At 31.4% G+C, this 20,482-nt stretch overlaps 1 protein-coding gene across 10 annotated transcripts in view; it reads left to right on the forward strand.

Moving 5' to 3' along the window:
- The window catches only part of LOC129915875 (piezo-type mechanosensitive ion channel component), a 291,170-nt gene that overhangs the window by 54,812 nt on the left and 215,876 nt on the right, over positions 1–20,482 (forward strand). For 8 of the 10 annotated variants that reach the window (XR_008772383.1, XM_055995585.1, XM_055995575.1 and 5 more), the window contains exons 6-14: positions 2,591–2,717; positions 2,803–2,922; positions 2,990–3,152; positions 3,493–3,624; positions 8,373–8,579; positions 8,650–8,847; positions 8,939–9,155; positions 9,214–9,562; positions 9,636–10,080. Coding sequence is in view for 9 of the 10 variants with exons in the window: in XM_055995585.1 (XP_055851560.1) it covers positions 2,591–2,717; positions 2,803–2,922; positions 2,990–3,152; positions 3,493–3,624; positions 8,373–8,579; positions 8,650–8,847; positions 8,939–9,155; positions 9,214–9,562; positions 9,636–10,080 (1,958 nt within the window). In the remaining variant the exon portion in view is untranslated. Of the gene's footprint in view, positions 1–2,590; positions 2,718–2,802; positions 2,923–2,989; positions 3,153–3,492; positions 3,625–6,996; positions 7,048–8,372; positions 8,580–8,649; positions 8,848–8,938; positions 9,156–9,213; positions 9,563–9,635; positions 10,081–20,482 lie in introns of all 10 variants that reach the window. The other 2 variants (XM_055995599.1, XM_055995614.1) reach the window with 2 other exon arrangements.

Here is a 20,482-nt window from a genome sequence, read left to right on the forward strand (position 1 = left end):
TCTCAAAGTACAACACATTAACATGATTTTTATTTTGTAATCCAGCGTTATATTTTATTTAAACTACAAGTTTATAATTCAAAACACAAAGATTGTTAGAACCATAGAAACCAGCTTTAGTGCCGTAAACCCTCAACATAACATTTAAAGTGCTTTGCATAATAGACCAGGGTCGATAATTTTTAAAACCAAAAAAAATCATAGTAGAATGAAACCCATTGGAAAAGGAGGTGAACATGATAAAAATTAAAGGAAAAATAAATTACGGGCGAACCAAGTTCGGGAAGTGGGTGGGTTGAGTTTTTAATGGTAAAAAATGGTATATCTTGATTTCCGGCAAAATTATAAATCCTATAGAAAAAAGTTGTATAGCAAAGTTGTAGGTAATAAAAAGATCTACAACTTGTGTATCAACAATTTTTTCACATAACCTCAAAATTTATGTGAAAAATTCAAAAAACCGAGTTTTTGGTTTTTTATTTTTATCTTTTTCAAAAACAAAAATTTTTCTACGAAATTTGGTGAAAATTTACCTTATTATGTCCCAAATACACTGTAATTTATTTGATTTAAAATATTAATTTGTTCACCCTATTTTGACTTAATACCAAAAAAACACCCTAATTTTCAATCGAAAATTCACGTGTCAAAAAATTAGCTTTTTTCAAAAAGTCGGTGGGCATTTCGTCCGTTAAAATGTTTTTTTTTCTGATGGTGTAAAAAAAAATTTACATTAGTATACTATAGAACATGTTCTAGTAAAATTCAAAAAATGAAACAAGCTTGAATTCGAAAAAAAATTTTTGTCATTGTTTACAATTTTGGCCTATTTATTCAAATTTACACTTTAATTACTCAAAAAACGTAAGATTTCGTGTAACATTGATAAATGTTACGTTTTTTGAGTAATTAAAGTGTAAATTTGAATAAATAGCCCAAAATTGTAAACAATGATAAAAAAATTTTTCGAATTCAAGCTTTTTTCATTTTTTGAATTTTACTAGAACATGTTCTATAGTATACTAATGTAAATTTTTTTTACACCATCAGAAAATAGACATTTTAACGGACGAAATGCACACCAACTTTTTGAAAAAAGCTGATATTTTGACACGTGAATTTTCGATTTAAAATTAGGGTGTTTTTTTGGTATTAAGTCAAAATAAGGTGAACAAATTAATATTTTAAATCAAATAAATTACAGTGTATACAACAAAAGTTGTAGATCTTTTTATTACCTACAACTTTGCCATACAATTTTTTTCTATAGGATTTGTAGTTTTGCCGGAAATCGAGATATACCACTTTTTACCATTAAAAACTCAACCCACCCACTTCCCGAACTTGGTTCGCCCGTAATTCATTTTTCCTTTCATTTTTATCATATTCACCTCCTTTTCCAATGGGTTTCATCCTACTATGATTTTTTTGTACTTTTTAATGTTTTTGAAGACATCGGCACTGGTCTATAAGATAAGGGTTAACAAAATAAATATCTTTTAAATAAATATGCTTATTAGGGATAATCAAGTCTGGTATTGAATAGTTAGCCCGACTCCAAATGCACTTTCATTCAAAGACTTGCATAAGTTATTCCTGATGAAGTAACGTTTATTATACAATTTACAGAAGTAACTAAATTAAATGAAAAATCGGAGTTAGAAGTTACGTTACAGGTGATAAAAATTGCTGGAACACATTATAATAGTTCAAATAGACTTAAGTTATTTAGCCTAGACCCCAGTTTCACATAAACTCCACTTTAAGTTTCAACTTAAATTCAACAATTTATTCGACTTCACAGTTTCGTTTAAACTGAACTGAATTCAATTTTTAAGTTTAGGTTAAACAAAATTATTCTGCGTTTAAGCTTCAGTTCAGCGCTCGAAAACAAAAATGTTCACAACCTTGTCAACAACACAAAATAGACAAGCACCCTACTGCGATTTACAACTATAAATTGAAAGTTGATAAAAGTCAAATTTCGATATGTTATTTTAATACTTGATTAAAAAAAATTTTTGAAAACTTAGATTGATGCGAACCGTTGTTAATTGAAAAATTCGATAAAAAAAGTTGACAAAGTTTTCACATTAATAGCTTTAAAAATACCAAATGTCAGTATTTATCGACAATCGATTGATAATTGACAATTGCAATACGGGTGAAGGAAAGATAGTTGAAAAATTGCAAACAAGTTATGAGTTGAACACATTACATAAAAACAACTTATGAAACTAAATTGTAGTTTATAATCACTGTGATACCGGAAGAGTTAAACGAAAAATTTAAATTCAGTTTATGGTTTAACTGACCTTCACGCTGAAACTGGGGGCAAAAGAACTTGACAAAACTCTTACGGTCGATTCCTTCAGAGAGTCATAGCACTGGTACCCACAACAATTTAAACGCAAACACTTTAATTTAATAAATTTTATTTTTTATTAACTAATTCATTTTACTTTTTATTAACTAATTAATTTTTTTTTTAATGGAGTTCAATTTTGCTTTAAGTATCTGTTCTTTTGGATAAACATTAAACCTATTTAATATTACGCTAATGGATAATAAACTATCGTATATTTCTTAGCCCCAATGTTCTGTTTGGCAACTTTATTCTTTGCTGCAGTTCTTAGACCATCGGTCCCTGGTGGATTTTACTTTTTGTTTTTCTTGTTGTCCGGTTCATACTGGGCAACTTTTCAATCATTACAAAGGTAAGCTTCATCTAAAAAAAAATTTAAATAGGAAAATTAATTAATATAAAAAAAAAAATTAATTAAAAATCTCTTTCTTTCTCAGGGGATTCGCAATATTAATACGATTTGTTATGGTGGTTTTAGTTTTACACACAATTTCAATTGTATCATATCAAACGCCTTGGATGCAAGCAAATATTGATAATAGTACATTAGTTGCAAGGTATGTATACTTTATTATTATAAAAATTGTAAACATATTAAAATTTAATTTATATTCTAAATTCAAGACTGGTTGGACTCGAACCTCTCATAACATCCAGTTGTATAAAAGATATTCGACTTATATTCTACGAAACATGGTTTAAGCTGGATTCGTTCTTAAGTCCCTTTTCAATGTTATTCTCATATTACGTATTGGCTTTAACTTCTAAAAATCTCATTGAAATGAGGGTACGTACATTTTTTTATAATTTTTTTTTAATTGCAAATTGATTTTTCTGTATTCTAAACAAAAATTTTAATATACATATATACAAAAATACAAAGAAAACTTAATGAAATTTCTCCGAAACAGAGGATATACTTTTTTGTTTAAATTTTTTAATTCGTTTTACTAACAAAATTGTAAATGCTTTCTATTCTTCTTATTGCTGCTTACTTACGTCTTACCTACATCGCAAAAAAAAACACAAATTTGTAATTTACTACACTTAACAATAATAATAAAACACATTTCTACTATCATAATACAAACCACTCTGCAATAATAAATTATAAATAAATGAAATAGAGTGTTGGCAAACCATTAAGTGCTTTTGGACAACTCGAAAACGGTACCAAGAACAATCGCCAAATGTCAATAAGCACACGCACAACAAACGCGAGTAAAAAGGATAGTTGGTCTAGATCTCAGCGATTAAATGTAAGATACAACTTACAGTTTTAAACTTTTACTCTTCTTGAGCACTTTTTTTAAGAATTCTTAAATTAATATGTTTTCTTAAAGCCTTTATTTATTCTATGTATTTATTTATAAAAATGTATTATCTTTTTTTATTATTATTATGATCAAGGAAATTGTTATTTCCATGCACAATATAGGTAAATGGTCAGTTTACTCCAAGTAGCTAGCTTCTGGGTTTTTCGGTCCTTTGATATCGATTTAACTTGAAGGTTTTTGCATCTCCGATTTAATGCAGAAGTATTACCAGGGATCTGAACTTTAATACTAATTTTTTTTTACACTCAGTTGTATATCAAATCAGCATAAAAACGTTAGTACGAACCGTTGCAACAGAGCAAAAAAGATTTTTTGTTTTCTCATAAAATAAACCTCCTCGATAGCTGCTTCTTTACTGCGACAAAACTGAAAGAAGATTTTGGGATCATTACGAGTACTTAAAAATAAAAAAAGTCTATGTAGAAAATACTACACATTGGAATTGCATCTATTCCAATCTTAACCAAATATCATGTGATTTTCTAAAAAAAACTTTTTTTTTTAATAAATACGGCTATGTGCTAACTTCATATATCTAGCCTTTTTTTTATAACGTACAGTTATATTTTTAAGGTCATGTCTATAAGGCAAGATGTCAATTATGCAAAAAAGATTTCGAGTTAAGCAACATTGACAAACAACCTTTTTGTCACATCAAAACAGAGCACTCCATAAATTCAATATTAAAGCTACGACTTTACAAGCAATAAGCCCTTTTTATTGCATCGAATCCATCAAACAAAATTTACCTCCTCCAGTTCTTAAAAAACACCTCCTGATGTTATTTCGCTAACTCGACATAATAAAACTACAAAACCAAATTAACAGGACCCTTCTTATTATACTTTAACAACTGAAATTCAAGTGCCGCTTTAACCCAATGGTATCTTTACGTTGTCTCAACAAGCTCATCATTGAATTTGTCAATAGAAATTTCGGATAAATACAAATGTTTCGAGACATTTTCTGACTTATAAATTCTAAAGAAGAATAATTATGAAAAAAATTACTAACAACCAGTTAATTTAGTGCAACCGCAACTCTGTAGGTCCAAAAATTCTTGAAATAAATCACACCAAAAGTTGGAAATTTATATAGGCCAAAGACGTACAGCCATGACTGGTTGAAAATCAAAGCTAAAAACTATTTTTACAGTACATCAGATTGTACTTACTCACTACAATTTTAAATTTTGATTTACTCTCGTAGCCCAGGAAAATTAGTCAAAATATGGGCATGAAATCGCATTTTTCGCAGGACAAATTTTTTTTCTTGGAATGTGTTCGGGTGGTTGTCCTTATCATAAAAGTCAATTTGTTGGGATGATAGGAGGTCGGGAGCAGCCGCCATCTTGGAAAAGAGATTGGTATCGTTTTTATTGAACAAATGTGATGGGGCACTTTTGAACATGTTAAAAACCGCCCCGAGCAGTTTGTATCAGACATTTTAAGGACACTTGAATGTGTTTCATTTAATAAATCGTAATTTTATTATAAAAAGAATACGGCCATTTCACACGAAGAAGACACAAACATTGACTTTCTTTTCAGTCTATCTCGTTGAAGAAGCAACCTTTTTTCTTGAAACTTGGTAGGTGTTAAGGGCTCATAATAAAGTTGATGTTCTAGAAGTTTCACGAAAAACTAATTTAACGTAGCCAAATTATTCACAGATAAAGCGGTAACGGAGAAGACGCGTACAAATCTTCTCCGTTACCGTCTTTGTCTGTTAATAATTTAGCTATTTTGAACTCGTTTTTCTTGAAACTTCTAGAACTTCAACTTTATAATGTGCCCTTAAGACTTACCAAGTTTCAAGAAAAAAGATTGCTTCTTCAACGAGATAGACTGGATAATAAGCGTGAAAATGTCCTAAAAATGCGAATGGAATGGCCGAATAATAAAACTATCATTTGTGAGCAAAATTAAAGAAAAAAATAGAAATATGTACAACATTATATAAGATTTAAAAAAATGCCTGAATTCTTCAAGTTCCACTAGATTGATCTCGATGAGAACTTGATTATATACCGCTTAAGCGGTATAGAAATTAAAGTCTGCCTACACTAATTAACGCTCTTGGTACATGAAGAACATCCGCTTTGTTAACATTTGCATTTAATGTCTAGAAATATAGGTTGATCACAAAATAAATCTATTTTGCTCTGAGAAGCATAAATGGCATGAATTCCATTTTTCTAAGTTATGTTTTAAATGAATTTTTCTTATTTTTTGTTTTTCTTTTCAACTAATAAATGTGATAACTATAGTTTAAATTTTAAGGTTATATTTTCAAAGTTTTATTATTTTTTGGTTCCTTGAATTTAATAATCAATTTTGAGTTTGCGTATATTCTTATTAAAAAACTAATCAAAAGTTAAGTGTTATTTATTCATTACAAAAAAACTAATTCTGCTGTTCAAAAGTGTCCCTTCCATGTTCAAATCTGCCCCATACATGGGGCACTTTTGAACATAAGAGCCTATATTGGTTCAATATCAAAATTTAATATAAATATTTCGTCTAACTAACCAAATTTTATTTGAAATCGAAGTTCAATGTTACTGTTCAATGTTAGTAAACTTTAAAGATCAATAAAAGAAACACATTTTGTTCAAGCAGTTGCGAAAGCAAAAAGTGTTCAAATGTACCCCACTCTCCCCTATGGAAAAATGTCATTTAGCCCCAACCTTGCTAGACAAACCCGCACTTTGACCAGCTATAAAACTTTATTTAATCAATTCACGGAATTGGTTTGTATATCATTTTTTAGGTAGTTTTATTGTTGATAAGTCTTATCTTTGTCCTTTTTTGTTAAAATTAATTACAATGGAGCTATTCAATAAAAATGATACCAATCTCCATCTGGAAACCAAGATGGCGGCTGCTCCCGACCTCCTATCATAACAACAAATTGACTTTTATGATAAGGACAACCACCCGAACACATTCCATAAAAAAAATTGTCCCGCGAAAAATGCAATTTAACTTACTAATTTGCCTAGGTTATCGCTGAAATCTAAGATTTAACTTTGGTTATGCCGTGGGTAGGGGATTACTACCAAATCAAAACGAAAAATACATTGTTTTTTGTAAAAACTACTAAGCAATAGACACAACACAAACTAGTTAAAACATTTATTTTGGTAGTAACGTAATAATTAACCCGAAAATGCCACGAGCTTAATCTTTTTTTATATGAATATTTCGTTTTAAAAATATTTATTTTACATCATTAATGTTTTTTTTTATTTACATTACAACATTATTGTTTTGCCATTTGATTTTACTATAGATTTCAAATCATCAAAATAAAAGGTCAGCCGAACCCACCGAAACTACACCTGTACGTGAAATAAGTAAAAAAAATTGAAATGTTACAGAAAGTAAAATTTGTTCACCTGTAAAATATGTCTCAATGGATTCAATCAGTCCATTTATAACCTCATGCTTTTGTTTCTGTATCATTTTTATACCTAAGTGTTTGTATACCTATAGACGTTAAATCATATAATTGCAATTTTCATGTTTAAATTTTTTGGGATTATGTATTTGTTTTATCAATATAAGAGCATATATTAGATTCTCGTTAAATGATTTCTCTATATAAACTATTAGCTTAGATAGCATCAATGTTGATAACACATTTACCTCATAATTTATTATTAACACAATTGATTTGGAATACTGTCTTGTATAGAAATAAAAAACTTTATTAAAGTTTGGACTCATTCCGTTACTCGATTATCGCCAAAAGATATAGTTTGATGATGGTGATAATTTACGGAGTTTCGACAATCACTATCGTCTCAGACGATATCGTTTTCTTTGCTTTCCGTAACTCGATCATTATCATGAAAACCACTGTGCTTCGGAGATTATTGGATGATAGTTTAATAGGAAAGAACAATTATTATATTGACATTATTTTCATCTCTATCTTTTTTTTCCGGCTTCCTTTTACAATACAAAATGAAACATATTTTCTATATGAATACGGTTGATTAAATTTTCAATTATTTTGGGCAGACACCATTTTTTTTTCTCGTCATAAACCCAACTAGCACTGCATTAAGAACCCTAAAGTATGTTATGACAGTCGAGGTGATAGTCAACGTGGGCCGCCTGAACTTAAATTTTGAGTTTTTAGATGCTCTGATTAGTCATAATGTCATAAAAAGTTGAATGACATTTGGTTTTGACCAATGATATCCTCTAAAAAGTCAGAACTTAAGTTCAGGTGCCTTTGTTGAATGCTGGGAATGATAGAGTTACGGAGAGCAAACGAACATTTTTTTTACCGTCAACGATTATGGTTTTTGTTGAAAATCGTTTTAAAAATAACCAAATGAGTACCCTGTTGAATGTTTAAATTCTGTAGGGATATCTTACTAACATCAAGACTGTACTCCAAAACGATGAGATAAGATTTTATCTTCATTCGCATAGAACTTTAATAACATCTAACAAAATCAAAACTTATAACTGTCACGAAAACTCACCTAGAATAGTAAAAAAGTGCTGTTGAAATAAAACTCTTGTCCGGCAATTCATTTTTATAAATATGGATTTGATTTGTTTTTCTTGGTTAAGGCTTGGAGTGATATGTTTTTTTTTTATTTGTGCTTGAAATAATTTTTATTGATAACTTTTATATATCTTTGAATTTAGTTGGTGCGCCACAAAAAAATTGTACGCGGTATAGAAACGAGTGTTGAAGCTCGAAAAGCTGAAAATGATATTCCAATGGACTTATTAGACCGAGGAATCGACGGTGAAAAAGGACCATCATTGTTTGATCAAATATGTTATGGGATTGTCAGTGTCGGTGGATTTATCTATCAGAACAGTTATATTTTCACAAATATTCTGATGATGGTAAGATATTTAGGAATTGTTTTGACACACATTTGAAAATAAATATGGTTTGTTTTTATTTTTTTTTTAGGCTTGGAGTATAGTCTATCATAGTTGGCTAACATTTGTATTTCTGCTTTGGGCTAATGTTCTGTGGATGATACCAAATCAACGCAAAGCAATGATGCGGTCAAGTCCGTTCATTGTGTTTTATGCAGAGTTACTTTTAATAGCACAATACATTTATGGAATGAATTTAACAAACGATGAACTACCTTCGAGTGTGAATGTAAATATATTTTCATTATATTCAAACATTTCTCATAAACAAATTAATACAAAATCAATGATGTATCTAATTTGATATAAATTTCCTATAGACGACTGGTATTAATTTGCAACAAATTGGTTTAGAGCGCCCTTCTGAAAATCAAGTTCAACCATGTATTCCATTGATTGTGAAGACTTCTTTTCTTCTTATGTTCTGGGTTACATTGAGACAATTTTTCAAAGAAAAAAACGAAAGAAAAACTCATAACACTTTGGCTGATATGGTGGCGCCTTTACAAGTAAGCGTTAGTGCAGCAACGGCCGCAGGTAAAAAACTTTCATTGTTCAACATATTTTAACTTTGCTATAGTTTTAAATTCTTCAGATGGAGGCTCAACACATGACAACAAAAAGACATCAAAATTCCTAAAAAAAGCTGGTGATATAATAAAGAATCTTCTTGTTCGCTTATGGATTTGGTTGTTAATCCTTGTGATATTTTTATGTGCTATAACTGGTGTCAAGATGACAGGATTTCGTATTTGCTATATGGCAATGTTTTTATTCTTCCTATTAGTTTTTCAGTCATCTTCAAAAGCATGGGTCAAAGTCATGTATGGTTTTTGGCTTTTCCTTATATTTTATGCCATGTCGATATTAACGCTGATTTACACTTATCAGTTTGATAAGTTTGATCAATATTGGAACGACTACCTGAACATATCAAAAACACTGTAAGTAACAATAATTACAATTTACTATATTAATGATAATTTTTTGTTTTATGTTTATATGAACTTTTTACAGACAAGAAGACATTGGTCTAAAAAAATATGAGACAAAAGATCTGTTTCTTCATCTAGTTTCCCCAACTATTATTGTTATACTAACTGTGATTCAAGTTCATTATTTTCATAAGCGTTTTATTGCTGCGTTACAACACCAGTCACTTGAAATTTCACAAGAGAGAATTAGAACAAGTTCTTCTCAAGAAGCTATTGAGTCATTAGATAATAATGCTCTAGATAAAGAAAGTTCTATTAAAGCAAAAAACCTGGACTCAAGTGGAATATCAATTCAGAAAAGTAGAATCCAAGCATCAATAAAAGATTTAATACATCGCTTTCTTTCTGAATTCAAAAGTAGAGCAAGGAACTTTGCTAAAAACTTCAAAGGAGTTTGCTGGAGATTTTTGGAATTACATTTAATAAAGGCTGTTTACATAAGTGCTTTTGTGTGTTGCGTTAGTGAGGTAAGTACTGTTAAATAATTTATTAAGATTGTTTAAATTTGTTAGACCAGTGCCGATGCCTTCAAAAACATTAAAAAGTACAAAAAAATCATAGTAGGATGAAACCCATTGGAAAAGGAGGGGAATATGATAAGAATGAAAGGAAAAATAAATTACGGGCGAGCCGAGTTCGGGAAGTGGGTGGGTTGAGTTTTTAGTGGTAAAAAATGGTATATCTCGATTTCCGGCAAAACTACAAATCTTATAGAAAAAAGTTGTATGGCAAAGTTGTAGGTAATAAAAAGATCTACAACTTTTGTATCAACAATTTTTTCACATAACCTCAAAATTTATATGAAAAATTCAAAAAACCGAGTTTTCGATTTTTTATTTTTATCTTTTTCAAAAACAAAAATTTTTCTCCGAAATTTGGTGAAAACTTACCTCATTATGTCCCAAATACACTGTAATTTAATTGATTTAAAATATTCATTTGTTCACCTTATTTTGACTTAATACCAAAAAAACACCCTAATTTTCAATCGAAAATTCACGTGTCAAAATATCAGCTTTTTTCAAAAAGTCGGTGGGCATTTCGTTCGTTAAAATGTCTATTTTCTGATGGTGTAAAAAAAATTGTACACTAGTATACTATAGAACATGTTCTAGTAAAATTCAAAAAATGAAAAAAGCTTGAATTCGAAAAAATTTTTTTATCATTGTTTACAATTTTGACCTATTTATTCAAATTGAAACTTTAATTATTCAAAAAACGTAAGATTAATCAATGTTACATGAAATCTTACGTTTTTTGAGTAATTAAAGTGTAAATTTGAATAAATGGGCCAAAATTGTAAACAATGATAGAAAAATTTTTTCGAATTCAAGCTTTTTTCATTTTTTGAATTTTACTAGAACATGTTCTATAGTATACTAGTGTACAATTTTTTTTACACCATCAGAAAATAGACATTTTAACGAACGAAATGCCCACCGACTTTTTGAAAAAAGCTGATATTTTGACACGTGAATTTTCGATTGAAAATTAGGGTGTTTTTTTGGTATTAAGTCAAAATAAGGTGAACAAATGAATATTTTAAATCAATTAAATTACAGTGTATTTGGGACATAATGAGGTAAGTTTTCACCAAATTTCGGAGAAAAATTTTTGTTTTTGAAAAAGATAAAAATAAAAAACCGAAAACTCGGTTTTTTTAATTTTTCATATAAATTTTGAGGTTATGTGAAAAAATTGTTGATACAAAAGTTGTAGATCTTTTTATTACCTACAACTTTGCCATACAACTTTTTTCTATAGGATTTGTAGTTTTGCCGGAAATCGAGATATACCATTTTTTACCATTAAAAACTCAACCCACCCACTTCCCGAACTCGGCTCGCCCGTAATTTATTTTTCCTTTAATTTTCATCATATTCACCTCCTTTTTCAATGGGTTTCATTCTACTATGATTTTTTTTGGTTTCAAAAATTATCGACCCTGGTCTATGTTGCCTACATTTGGTTAATCTTTTCTGAGAACTCGAGCACTTTTCATATTCTCTAAATATGCCGATTTGCCTCCCATCGGCAACGCAGGCGCGTTAGTCTTGTTCCATCGGAAAAAAAGTTTCTCGTTTGTCTAAAATAGTTATCTAGTCTAAATAGTGTTTTTCCTCTAGTTAAGTAATAATTTAATTAATTTACCCCCGAAATATTAATATAAAAAAAGCAATAGCCCCATTCAAATAAAAAAAAAATAGATACAAATCAAAATTTAAATCCCACAAAAACATCTCGCAGTCGAATTTGCTTAACAATTGTGGTTTTTGAGTGGAACCTCTCCTCAAAATGCGGCAATAGTTATCAGTTTTATTCCGGATAGGTTATCGTGTGTTTTAATAAATAACCAGGGGTGGATCGATACAAATTATCACTAAGGCATAACACTAGTGATAATTTGTTTTGTTGAAGCTCAAATTGGAATTTATATAACATATACAATATAGTTAATTGCCGGATAAGGTTTTTTTTTAAATTTTTGTGTATTTAAATGGTAGGTACATTCAGAGTATATTATGCAAACATTCGTGGGCTTAGATCGAACTTCTGTGATGTGTACATTTATACTGTACAAAACAGGCCAGCTGTTTTGGCATTAGTTGATCCCCAAATAAGTGAAAATTCAGATTGTTCTGTATTTAATCTAAATGGGCATTGCTTGGTGCCATTATTCTTTTCTCACCACGGTCTCACCATTATTTATTAGAAATGATGCAATGGTGCATTAACACTAGTTTAAATTTCATGTGGTTCAAATTTACGATTAACAAGCGCATCATCCATACATGTTTTATTTATCGAAGACCAAATCTGGGTAGTAATTCAACTTCTAATTAATTTGATTCTCTATCCGACTTCATTCAAAAGATTGTTATCCTTCACCCTCGCACTGAAATCATCATTACGGGCCATTTCAATGTACACAATTCTTCTTTTTTTCGTACACGTGCAGTGTCAAGAGTTCTTAAAGATCTTGACATACACAAATCCGCTGGCCCGGATAGTATCCCTCCCATAGTTCTGAGGAGGTGTTCTTCCACGCTGGCAAAACCACTGCGTAAGCTTTTTCATCTGTCCTACTCTACAGGTCTCTTTCCGAGTGGATGGAAAACAGAATTTGTCTAACCCAGTGTTTTTCAAACTTTTTGAGTTCGCGACCCCCTTGAGAGGAAAAATATTTTAGGTATCCCCTCACACTATAATGTGTCAGTATTTTTAAATAGCTGTATATACTGTACCCGTTCAAGACTACGGATTTTTTCCCGTGTTGGACATTTTATTTTGTAAAGTTTTTCCTGCTTACACTAATGGCCACTCAGAGAAAAATAGACCACATAAAATAGTACAAAAACAATAAGATTTCTCTATGGTTTTCATCCAAGAAGGAAACCTTATTTAAACAATCGGGTTTTCCTTATTGTAGGCACTTGTAGGGTTTTGAAAAGAAAAAAAAAAAAAAACGACGACCAGGCCGGGAATTGAACTGGAGACTTCAAATCATTTGTCGCCCACCATTTTTTGTTTGTTTTTTTTTTCAATTTTAAATTCATTTTTATTTTTCATCATCTTAAAACTATCTTAAAGCTAGACAAAAATTAATAAAAACTAGCCTAGTTATCAATTACTTACAACTAACTTACTGGCCTATTAGGGCACTCTAAGTTATACTTCATTTTTCTTAATACTAATGCCTTTCGGCATTAAAACTAATTTAATTCAAATATTTATTTCATACGGTTTTATTTTTTCCAAGAAATAATTAAAAAACAAACTTGGATTCTGATAATTTTTTTTTGGGTTTTTTTTTTGTATTTTTTTTTTTTTTACTTTGTTTTTTTTTTTTTGTGCCACCCCGACTACTGTCCCTACTTAAAACTAAACACCTAAAACTATGTAAGCCGGCCAAGGCATACAAAACGAAGACCACTTTTACCTATACATTAATACTAGCTGTGATCATTAATTTATTTGCGAAACACTAACAAAACAAAATCCTGCTTTTGTTGTAAAGCTAATAAAAATAATGATCTGATCTGGATCACGAGGAAATCAAAACACAGCTACTATTACTAAGCCACCAAAACTGGTTCTCCTACTTTACTCTATCTCTTCGGTCCCGATCGGACATAGTCCTACTGAACCGAAGACGCCCTTCTCCGCCTATTGCGAGGATGTCGCCGTCATTCAGCAGTTGCCTCTCCACGGTTCTTCGCCCGACGTGGTAGATTAGCGGAACTGCCAATCTATCCTGTACAACCGCCGACTATCTAAATAGAGGAATGCCTCAGGCGGAATATAGCCGCTTAAACACACACTCTTGAAGTATTCGTCGTTAGGGTTGTAAAACATGAAAATTTTTAATATTAAAATATTTCAAAATTTCGTTTTTAAGTTTTAATTAATTATTTCTTCAAAACGGCATACAAACTTTTTTTTGAAAAATGTTAGAAGATTTATATATATAAAAACTAATTTTTTTAAAAAAGGGCTCAAACGATTTTCAATTTTTTTTTCTTAAAAATTCCTTTTCATTCTTATTAATTATAAAAACAGAATTTATATATTTTTTTAACATTATCTGAAATACGCAAATATGCTTTAATAAAATCAAATTATAATTTTCCCTAAGTTTTTTTTTTGTTCATGATATAAGAGCTACTTTTACCATAAGAGCAAGTACGTGCGACCCAGTCGTGCATTTTATTTCATTGAGGAATGACGCGAGACATCTCCCATAAATATAGAAATATCGAGCTTCAAAAAGCTATTTCGAATTCGTAGAATCAAAGCTCCTTTTTGCATTGGGCCTGCGTTATGATGATTAGCTTAGGTTAGGTTGAACGGGGTGATAATCCGACAAGTCGAATCATCCCACTCGGATCTCGATGGATCCATTGTGATCCCCAGGGTTAGGGTGGCAAGGAATAAGGTGTTTAAATTTGAGTTTGGTGCCTCCCTGAACCATCCTGAAATTTGGATGAATTTCATTATGTTTCTTAAGGGCAAGGTCGAGCAGTTAACTCATCGAAGAAGTAATCTCCAAGAGTTGTTTTTCAGCTTTTTGCTAAACTGGGGCATTCGCAATGGAAGTGTTAAGAGCCCTCTTCTGCCTCTTCGTCTTGTCATCCTCTACATAAGTCTGATGAGACAATACCCATTCTACTCATGTGGGTTCCGATTGAGTTGTGACCTGTTAGGATTCCGACCAAATGGGACGATTGAGGCCTGCTTAGCTTAAGTATGATTTCAGTTTCGTTCTTAGAAAGGATCGGCTAGAGATTTCTTGAAACTCGACAGGTTTCAAGAGCTGACCATCTGTCATTTGCAGAGTTTAAGAAGCTTTGCTTTAGTCTGCTTTTTTCTTGTTCTATTGGCATAAGCAGCCATGAAACGGTTTGGCTCGGATCAAGTGTTGATTTTTTTTTGCCAGTTCATCTGCCCTTTCATTCCCCATCCCCTGTATATCACGATGTCCTGGGACCCATCGTTCGTTTGCTAAGGGACTGGAGTTTATTTCGACACTGGTCAACTAGTTTAGACTTCGTGACAGCTGAGGAAATTGCTTTAATTGCAGCCTGGCTGTCTATGAAGATATCAATATTTTTGTCATTTGAGTTAAGTGCGGAGAGGATATTTGCTGCTTCGCAAACTGCAAACATTTCCGCTTGAAAAACACTACAGAAGTCCGGGTGTTTCAATGAAATGTTAATGGGAGGGTTATCTGAAAAATTGCCTGACCCTACTCCTAGGTCTGTTTTAGACCCCACAGTGAAAACCCGAACATGATATGCAATAATGACCCTGTTTGTCTCCCATTTCCTTGTTTGGAAGTCTGTCAGCGCTACTGGGTTAAAATCATTATATGGAAAAGTATTTTCTGTTTGAATGCTACTTTCAACAAAGTTCATTATTGTTTTATGACCCAAGTGACCCCCTTTCCAGTTTTTGCCCTCCTTCAATCGAAGGGCACTAATAGCTGCTAATTCTTTTGTAGAAAGGTCGATCGGGACCAGTGCAAGAAATGTTTCTAGGGCTGCGGTGGGTGTAGTTCTCATCTTAGCTTTTCGCTAAGGGGGGAGGAGGATAGATCTACATAGTTCGCACATTTTTTTTAAGTTTTAATGCTTCTTTGTATTGTTTTTATTATCTTTAAACTGAAGAAAGTTCTTTCGGTAGTTGACGATAAAGCCAGCAGTGTAGCTAATATCTTTAATAAAGTATATATGTATATTGGGAAAGCTTTCTTCGGGGCAGCTATCGAGGGCTTTCAATGAGTTCTTAGAAGAAGTATTATTCCTTCTGATCAAATATATTTTCCGAGTTTTTAACACAGAGAATAATATGACCACCTAAAAACTAACATATTTTATTATTGAACTGTTTTATGAAGAAATCTTATTAAAATCAAGAATTTATAAGGTTTTTCCATAGAGATTTTTTATTATTTTCATGGAGAAATAATAATCTTTTAAAAATTTTAGTAAAAATTTCATGTTTTTATCAACTTGGCATTAGAACAAAAATTTTGACCAATTTTTCTATAGTGAGTTGGAATAGGTGGCAGATGTGCGACAAGAGATAGAGAGTTGAAGTCTTCAGTTCGATCGCCGACATGATTGTATTTTTTTTTTCTTGGCAAAACCCTACAAGTGCATATTTAAAAACAATTAGGAAAACCATATTGTTTAAATAATATTTTCTTCTTGGATGAAAACTATAAGGAAATCTTATTGTTTTTGTTCTATTTTATGTGGTCTAGTTTTCTCTGTGCAATAATAGGAGATGGTCCTGCAGCCAAATGTTTGGTAAAACTCATTAAATTAAATTTCATTAAATTTTTTAGCTTCTAGTATATACAGCTGCGGTCAAAAAAATAGCAGTGCATCGAAAAATATTTTAAGTAAAACATAACACATAAAAAGAGTTTCGATGTTGGATTTATTTTTTAGTAAAACTATTTTAGATACATTCTAGATTAATTTTTAGTATGAATGAAATTTAATTTATTGCTAATAGCTAAGCAATAATCCAAAAACAAAATAAACCTAAGAATTAAGCGGTCAAAATAATAGCAGTGATTTTCTTTTTCTAGTAAATTTAAATAAAACAAAGGCACAAAAAGTTCAAATAAACGGTACTTTACTTGGCAAAAGCTAGCATTTGCTCCGTTGACCTTTATTTTTAATTAAAGCTCGGCAAAAACCTTTTACGGGGCCGACAAGTCGCTGAGATCTGTGAGGTGTTTTAGCTCACCAAACCTGCTCAACAACGGCCCATAACTGCCGTTATGTTTGGGTTTTGCTTTATAAACTTCTTCTTATATATCCTAGCAATGATTCTAGAAAAGATCGAGGTCCAAAGACTAAGCAGTCCACTCCATAAGCTAAATCTTAATGTTTTGAAACCATTGTTTGACTGCTCTCCTGAAGTATTTTGGGTTATTATCTTGTTGGAAGACCCATTTAAGCGGTATTTTGAAGTCGACGTATAGCAGCATACTGTTTTTCAAGATATCCAGGTACTACTGCTGGTTTATTTTAGTTTTAATCTAATAAAATAGACCAAGTCCGTAGTAGGACACGTTTCTCCAAATTCTTATACTGGACCCTGAAATATTCTCTGGACTGATGAGAGCAAATTGATTCCGCATGGTGGCAAAGGGTGTCGGTAGTACTACCAAACATGAAATATAACCCTAGGTATAGCAGAAAAACTATTAAACACGGAGGATCCAGTTCAATGGTTTGGGGGAACTTGTCCTACTACGGACTTGGTCTATTTTATTAGATTAAAACTAAAATAAACCAGCAGTAGTACCTGGATATCTTGAAAAACAGTATGCTGCTATACGTCGACTTCAAAATACCGCTTAAATGGGTCTTCCAACAAGATAATAACCCAAAATACTTCAGGAGAGCACTCAAACAATGGTTTCAAAACATTAAGATTTAGCTTATGGAGTGGACTGCTTAGTCTTTGGACCTCGATCTTTTCTAGAATCATTGCTAGGATATATAAGAAGAAGTTTATAAAGCAAAACCCAAACATAACGGCAGTTATGGACCGTTGTTGAGCAGGTTTGGTGAGCTAAAACACCTCACAGATCTCAGCGACTTGTCGGCCCCGTAAAAGGTTTTTGCCGAGCTTTAATTAAAAATAAAGGACAACGGAGCAAATGCTAGCTTTTGCCAAGTAAAGTACCGTTTATTTGAACTTTTTGTGCCTTTGTTTTATTTAAATTTACTAGAAAAAGAAAATCACTGCTATTATTTTGACCGCTTAATTTTTAGGTTTATTTTGTTTTTGGATTATTGCTTAGCTATTAGCAATAAATTAAATTTCATTCATACTAAAAATTAATCTAGAATATATCTAAAATAGTTTTACTAAAAAATAAATCCAACATCGAAACTCTTTTTATGTTTTATATTTTATTTGAAATATTTTTCGATGCACTGCTATTTTTTTGACCGCCACTGTAGGTTTTCATGGTTTGTACATTTTTCTCCAAGGCCCATTAGGTACATAGGAATCGAGAAAGGGATTGAAAGCAGTTTCACGAAAATATTCTTATCTGAACTTTGAACCGAAAGGTTTGAACGATTCTTCTGTCGCTTAACTATTCTCTTATGTTTATCGCCAATGAGGAGCTAGCTGGTGAAGCTTGTTGGTTGAGGCCCAATCCACAGCGGATTGTAGCCGCCTTTGTATATTTAATCTATAGTACTACCATGAAGTGAAATTTTTTAGTTTGTTCGTTACCTGAGTGGTCGCGAGGGCGCTTAGATTGAATTAATAATGGGAGTAAGGAGATGAGATATACATTTCTGTTTGAAATTTGACATATTTTTTAGTTCGTTCGCTAGCTTACTATTTTGGTGGCGCTGTTTTTTTCATGATAGTACTGTAGATTTTATATACAAAGCGCGGGTCACCCTAAGGAAGTAAGTAAGTTATCGCCAATGTCAACGACTTCAGCTATTTTTTCGCATCTTCAAACACTTTCGAAAGTGAGTCGTTTTCTGCCCGTTTGATTTTAAGTTGAACGCTTAAATCTTTGGCGATATCCATATCTTGGACCAAGTCTAAATTCACTCTTTAAAACTCACGACTTAATCGCAATGAGAGTTGGTAAAGCATACTTAAAACGTTTAAGCTAGTCAAGAACCCTAAATCCATAGCGTTTTTTAAGTTTTTTGCGTCCTTTCCAATGATTTTATTTGGTCAAGAGTCTCGAACACAAACGGGAATAGCTCCTCGCTCAAAGCTTGATATTTTGAGATCTATCGCGACAGATTCAGATCCTGTAACTAAGCTTAATTCAAGTAGGAACTTAGGAAATAAATTTCGGAGTGCGTTTCTTTAACATATTTGTTCATGACTGATTATGTTAAACAATTATCGATCCCAAAGGGGGGGGGGGGGCGATATATACCCCCCTGATCCCCCCCTATCTACGCCACTGGTACCCATACAAGCGAGTCTCTGAATTTTGGTCATAGTTTTTAGGTTGACTATTTTATCTAGGGCTGGCCAACAGACCAGGCATGTGTACGTCAGAATGGTGTTGTAATGGCTGTATAAATCCAATCAATTGTTTTGAGAAAGTTCTACTGCAGGTGTAAAAGGCAATCTAGGCTTTCTTTTCACGTTCTTTTATATTAAGTTTCCGATCGATTACACGGTGCGACACTGAAAATACACCCGAGAAATAACATAGTGTAGGCTGTTCGTATGGTCGAATAATGCATAAAAATATTTTTGTTATATTTTTGGAACCCTCCATTTTTTTTTTATTTACAAAAAACCATTTTTACAGACCTTACGATGTAATCTATCAATATTTCAGTCATTTTTCTAACAACTCTCAATATGTTATATGTTTTTGGAAAGAGGATTTCCAGACCTTTTGAATGATGTATATAAGTCTATTGTTTAAACAAATTAAGTGTAGGTTTTTATCCCACAAATCTTGAAAAAGTGATTTTTTTCCCAATTTTTTCAACTTTACCAAATTTTTTTTGCAAAATAAAACAAACAAAAAAATAAAGTAAGGTTATATTCTGAAAGAATATACATTTAGGCACAAATTGGCGTATTTTTTTGTTGAATTTGACCAAAACTGCGGAATCTATGCTATTTTTTCGTAAATAGAAAATGTGGCTTTTCATGATGTGAATTGCAAGGTGCACAATATGGTGTTCCATATTTTCAAATAATAAGAATTTCTATGCTCCTAGGATCTTATATGGTTGGAAATAAACTAAAAAAAATATTTTCCAAGTTTCAAGTCTCTAACTTAATTCTAACCCGTGCCGCCAAGCGGTTGAAGTTTCTTATGGGAATAACATGGGGTTTCTTGGACCTTGTTCGATCAATTTTAAATTCCAGCCAAACCATTCGTTCAAAAAATTTAAAACTTTACAGACTCAAATCTAATAAGTGTAGCTATCATGTGAAAATTTTTTAGATTTTAAATTGTTATAATTTTAGAGATTTAGCTTGGTAAAAAAAGTCATTTTTTCAGACTTTTTCAAAAATCGCTTTTTACCCGTTTAATGTCAAAAAATTAAAAAACATACATTTTTTTTACAAATAAGCGTAGTATGTATATTTAAAATTTATATTCAATTCAAAGTTATATAATTAACTAGTTTTTTATTTATTTACTACAGTACTTTTTCTTAAATCGGGAACACGTTTTTTGAATATCGATGTGACTTGAAGAATGAATATACAACTAATTTTTTATATAACTATGAATTGAATTTGCATTTTAAATATACATGCTATGCTTATTTGTGAAAAAAAATGTATGTTTTTTAATTTTTTGACATTAAACAGGTAAAAAGCGATTTTTGA

The sequence above is a fragment of the Episyrphus balteatus genome, chromosome 1 (genome assembly GCF_945859705.1).
Source record: "Episyrphus balteatus chromosome 1, idEpiBalt1.1, whole genome shotgun sequence".
NCBI classification, from domain to species: domain Eukaryota; kingdom Metazoa; phylum Arthropoda; class Insecta; order Diptera; family Syrphidae; genus Episyrphus; species Episyrphus balteatus.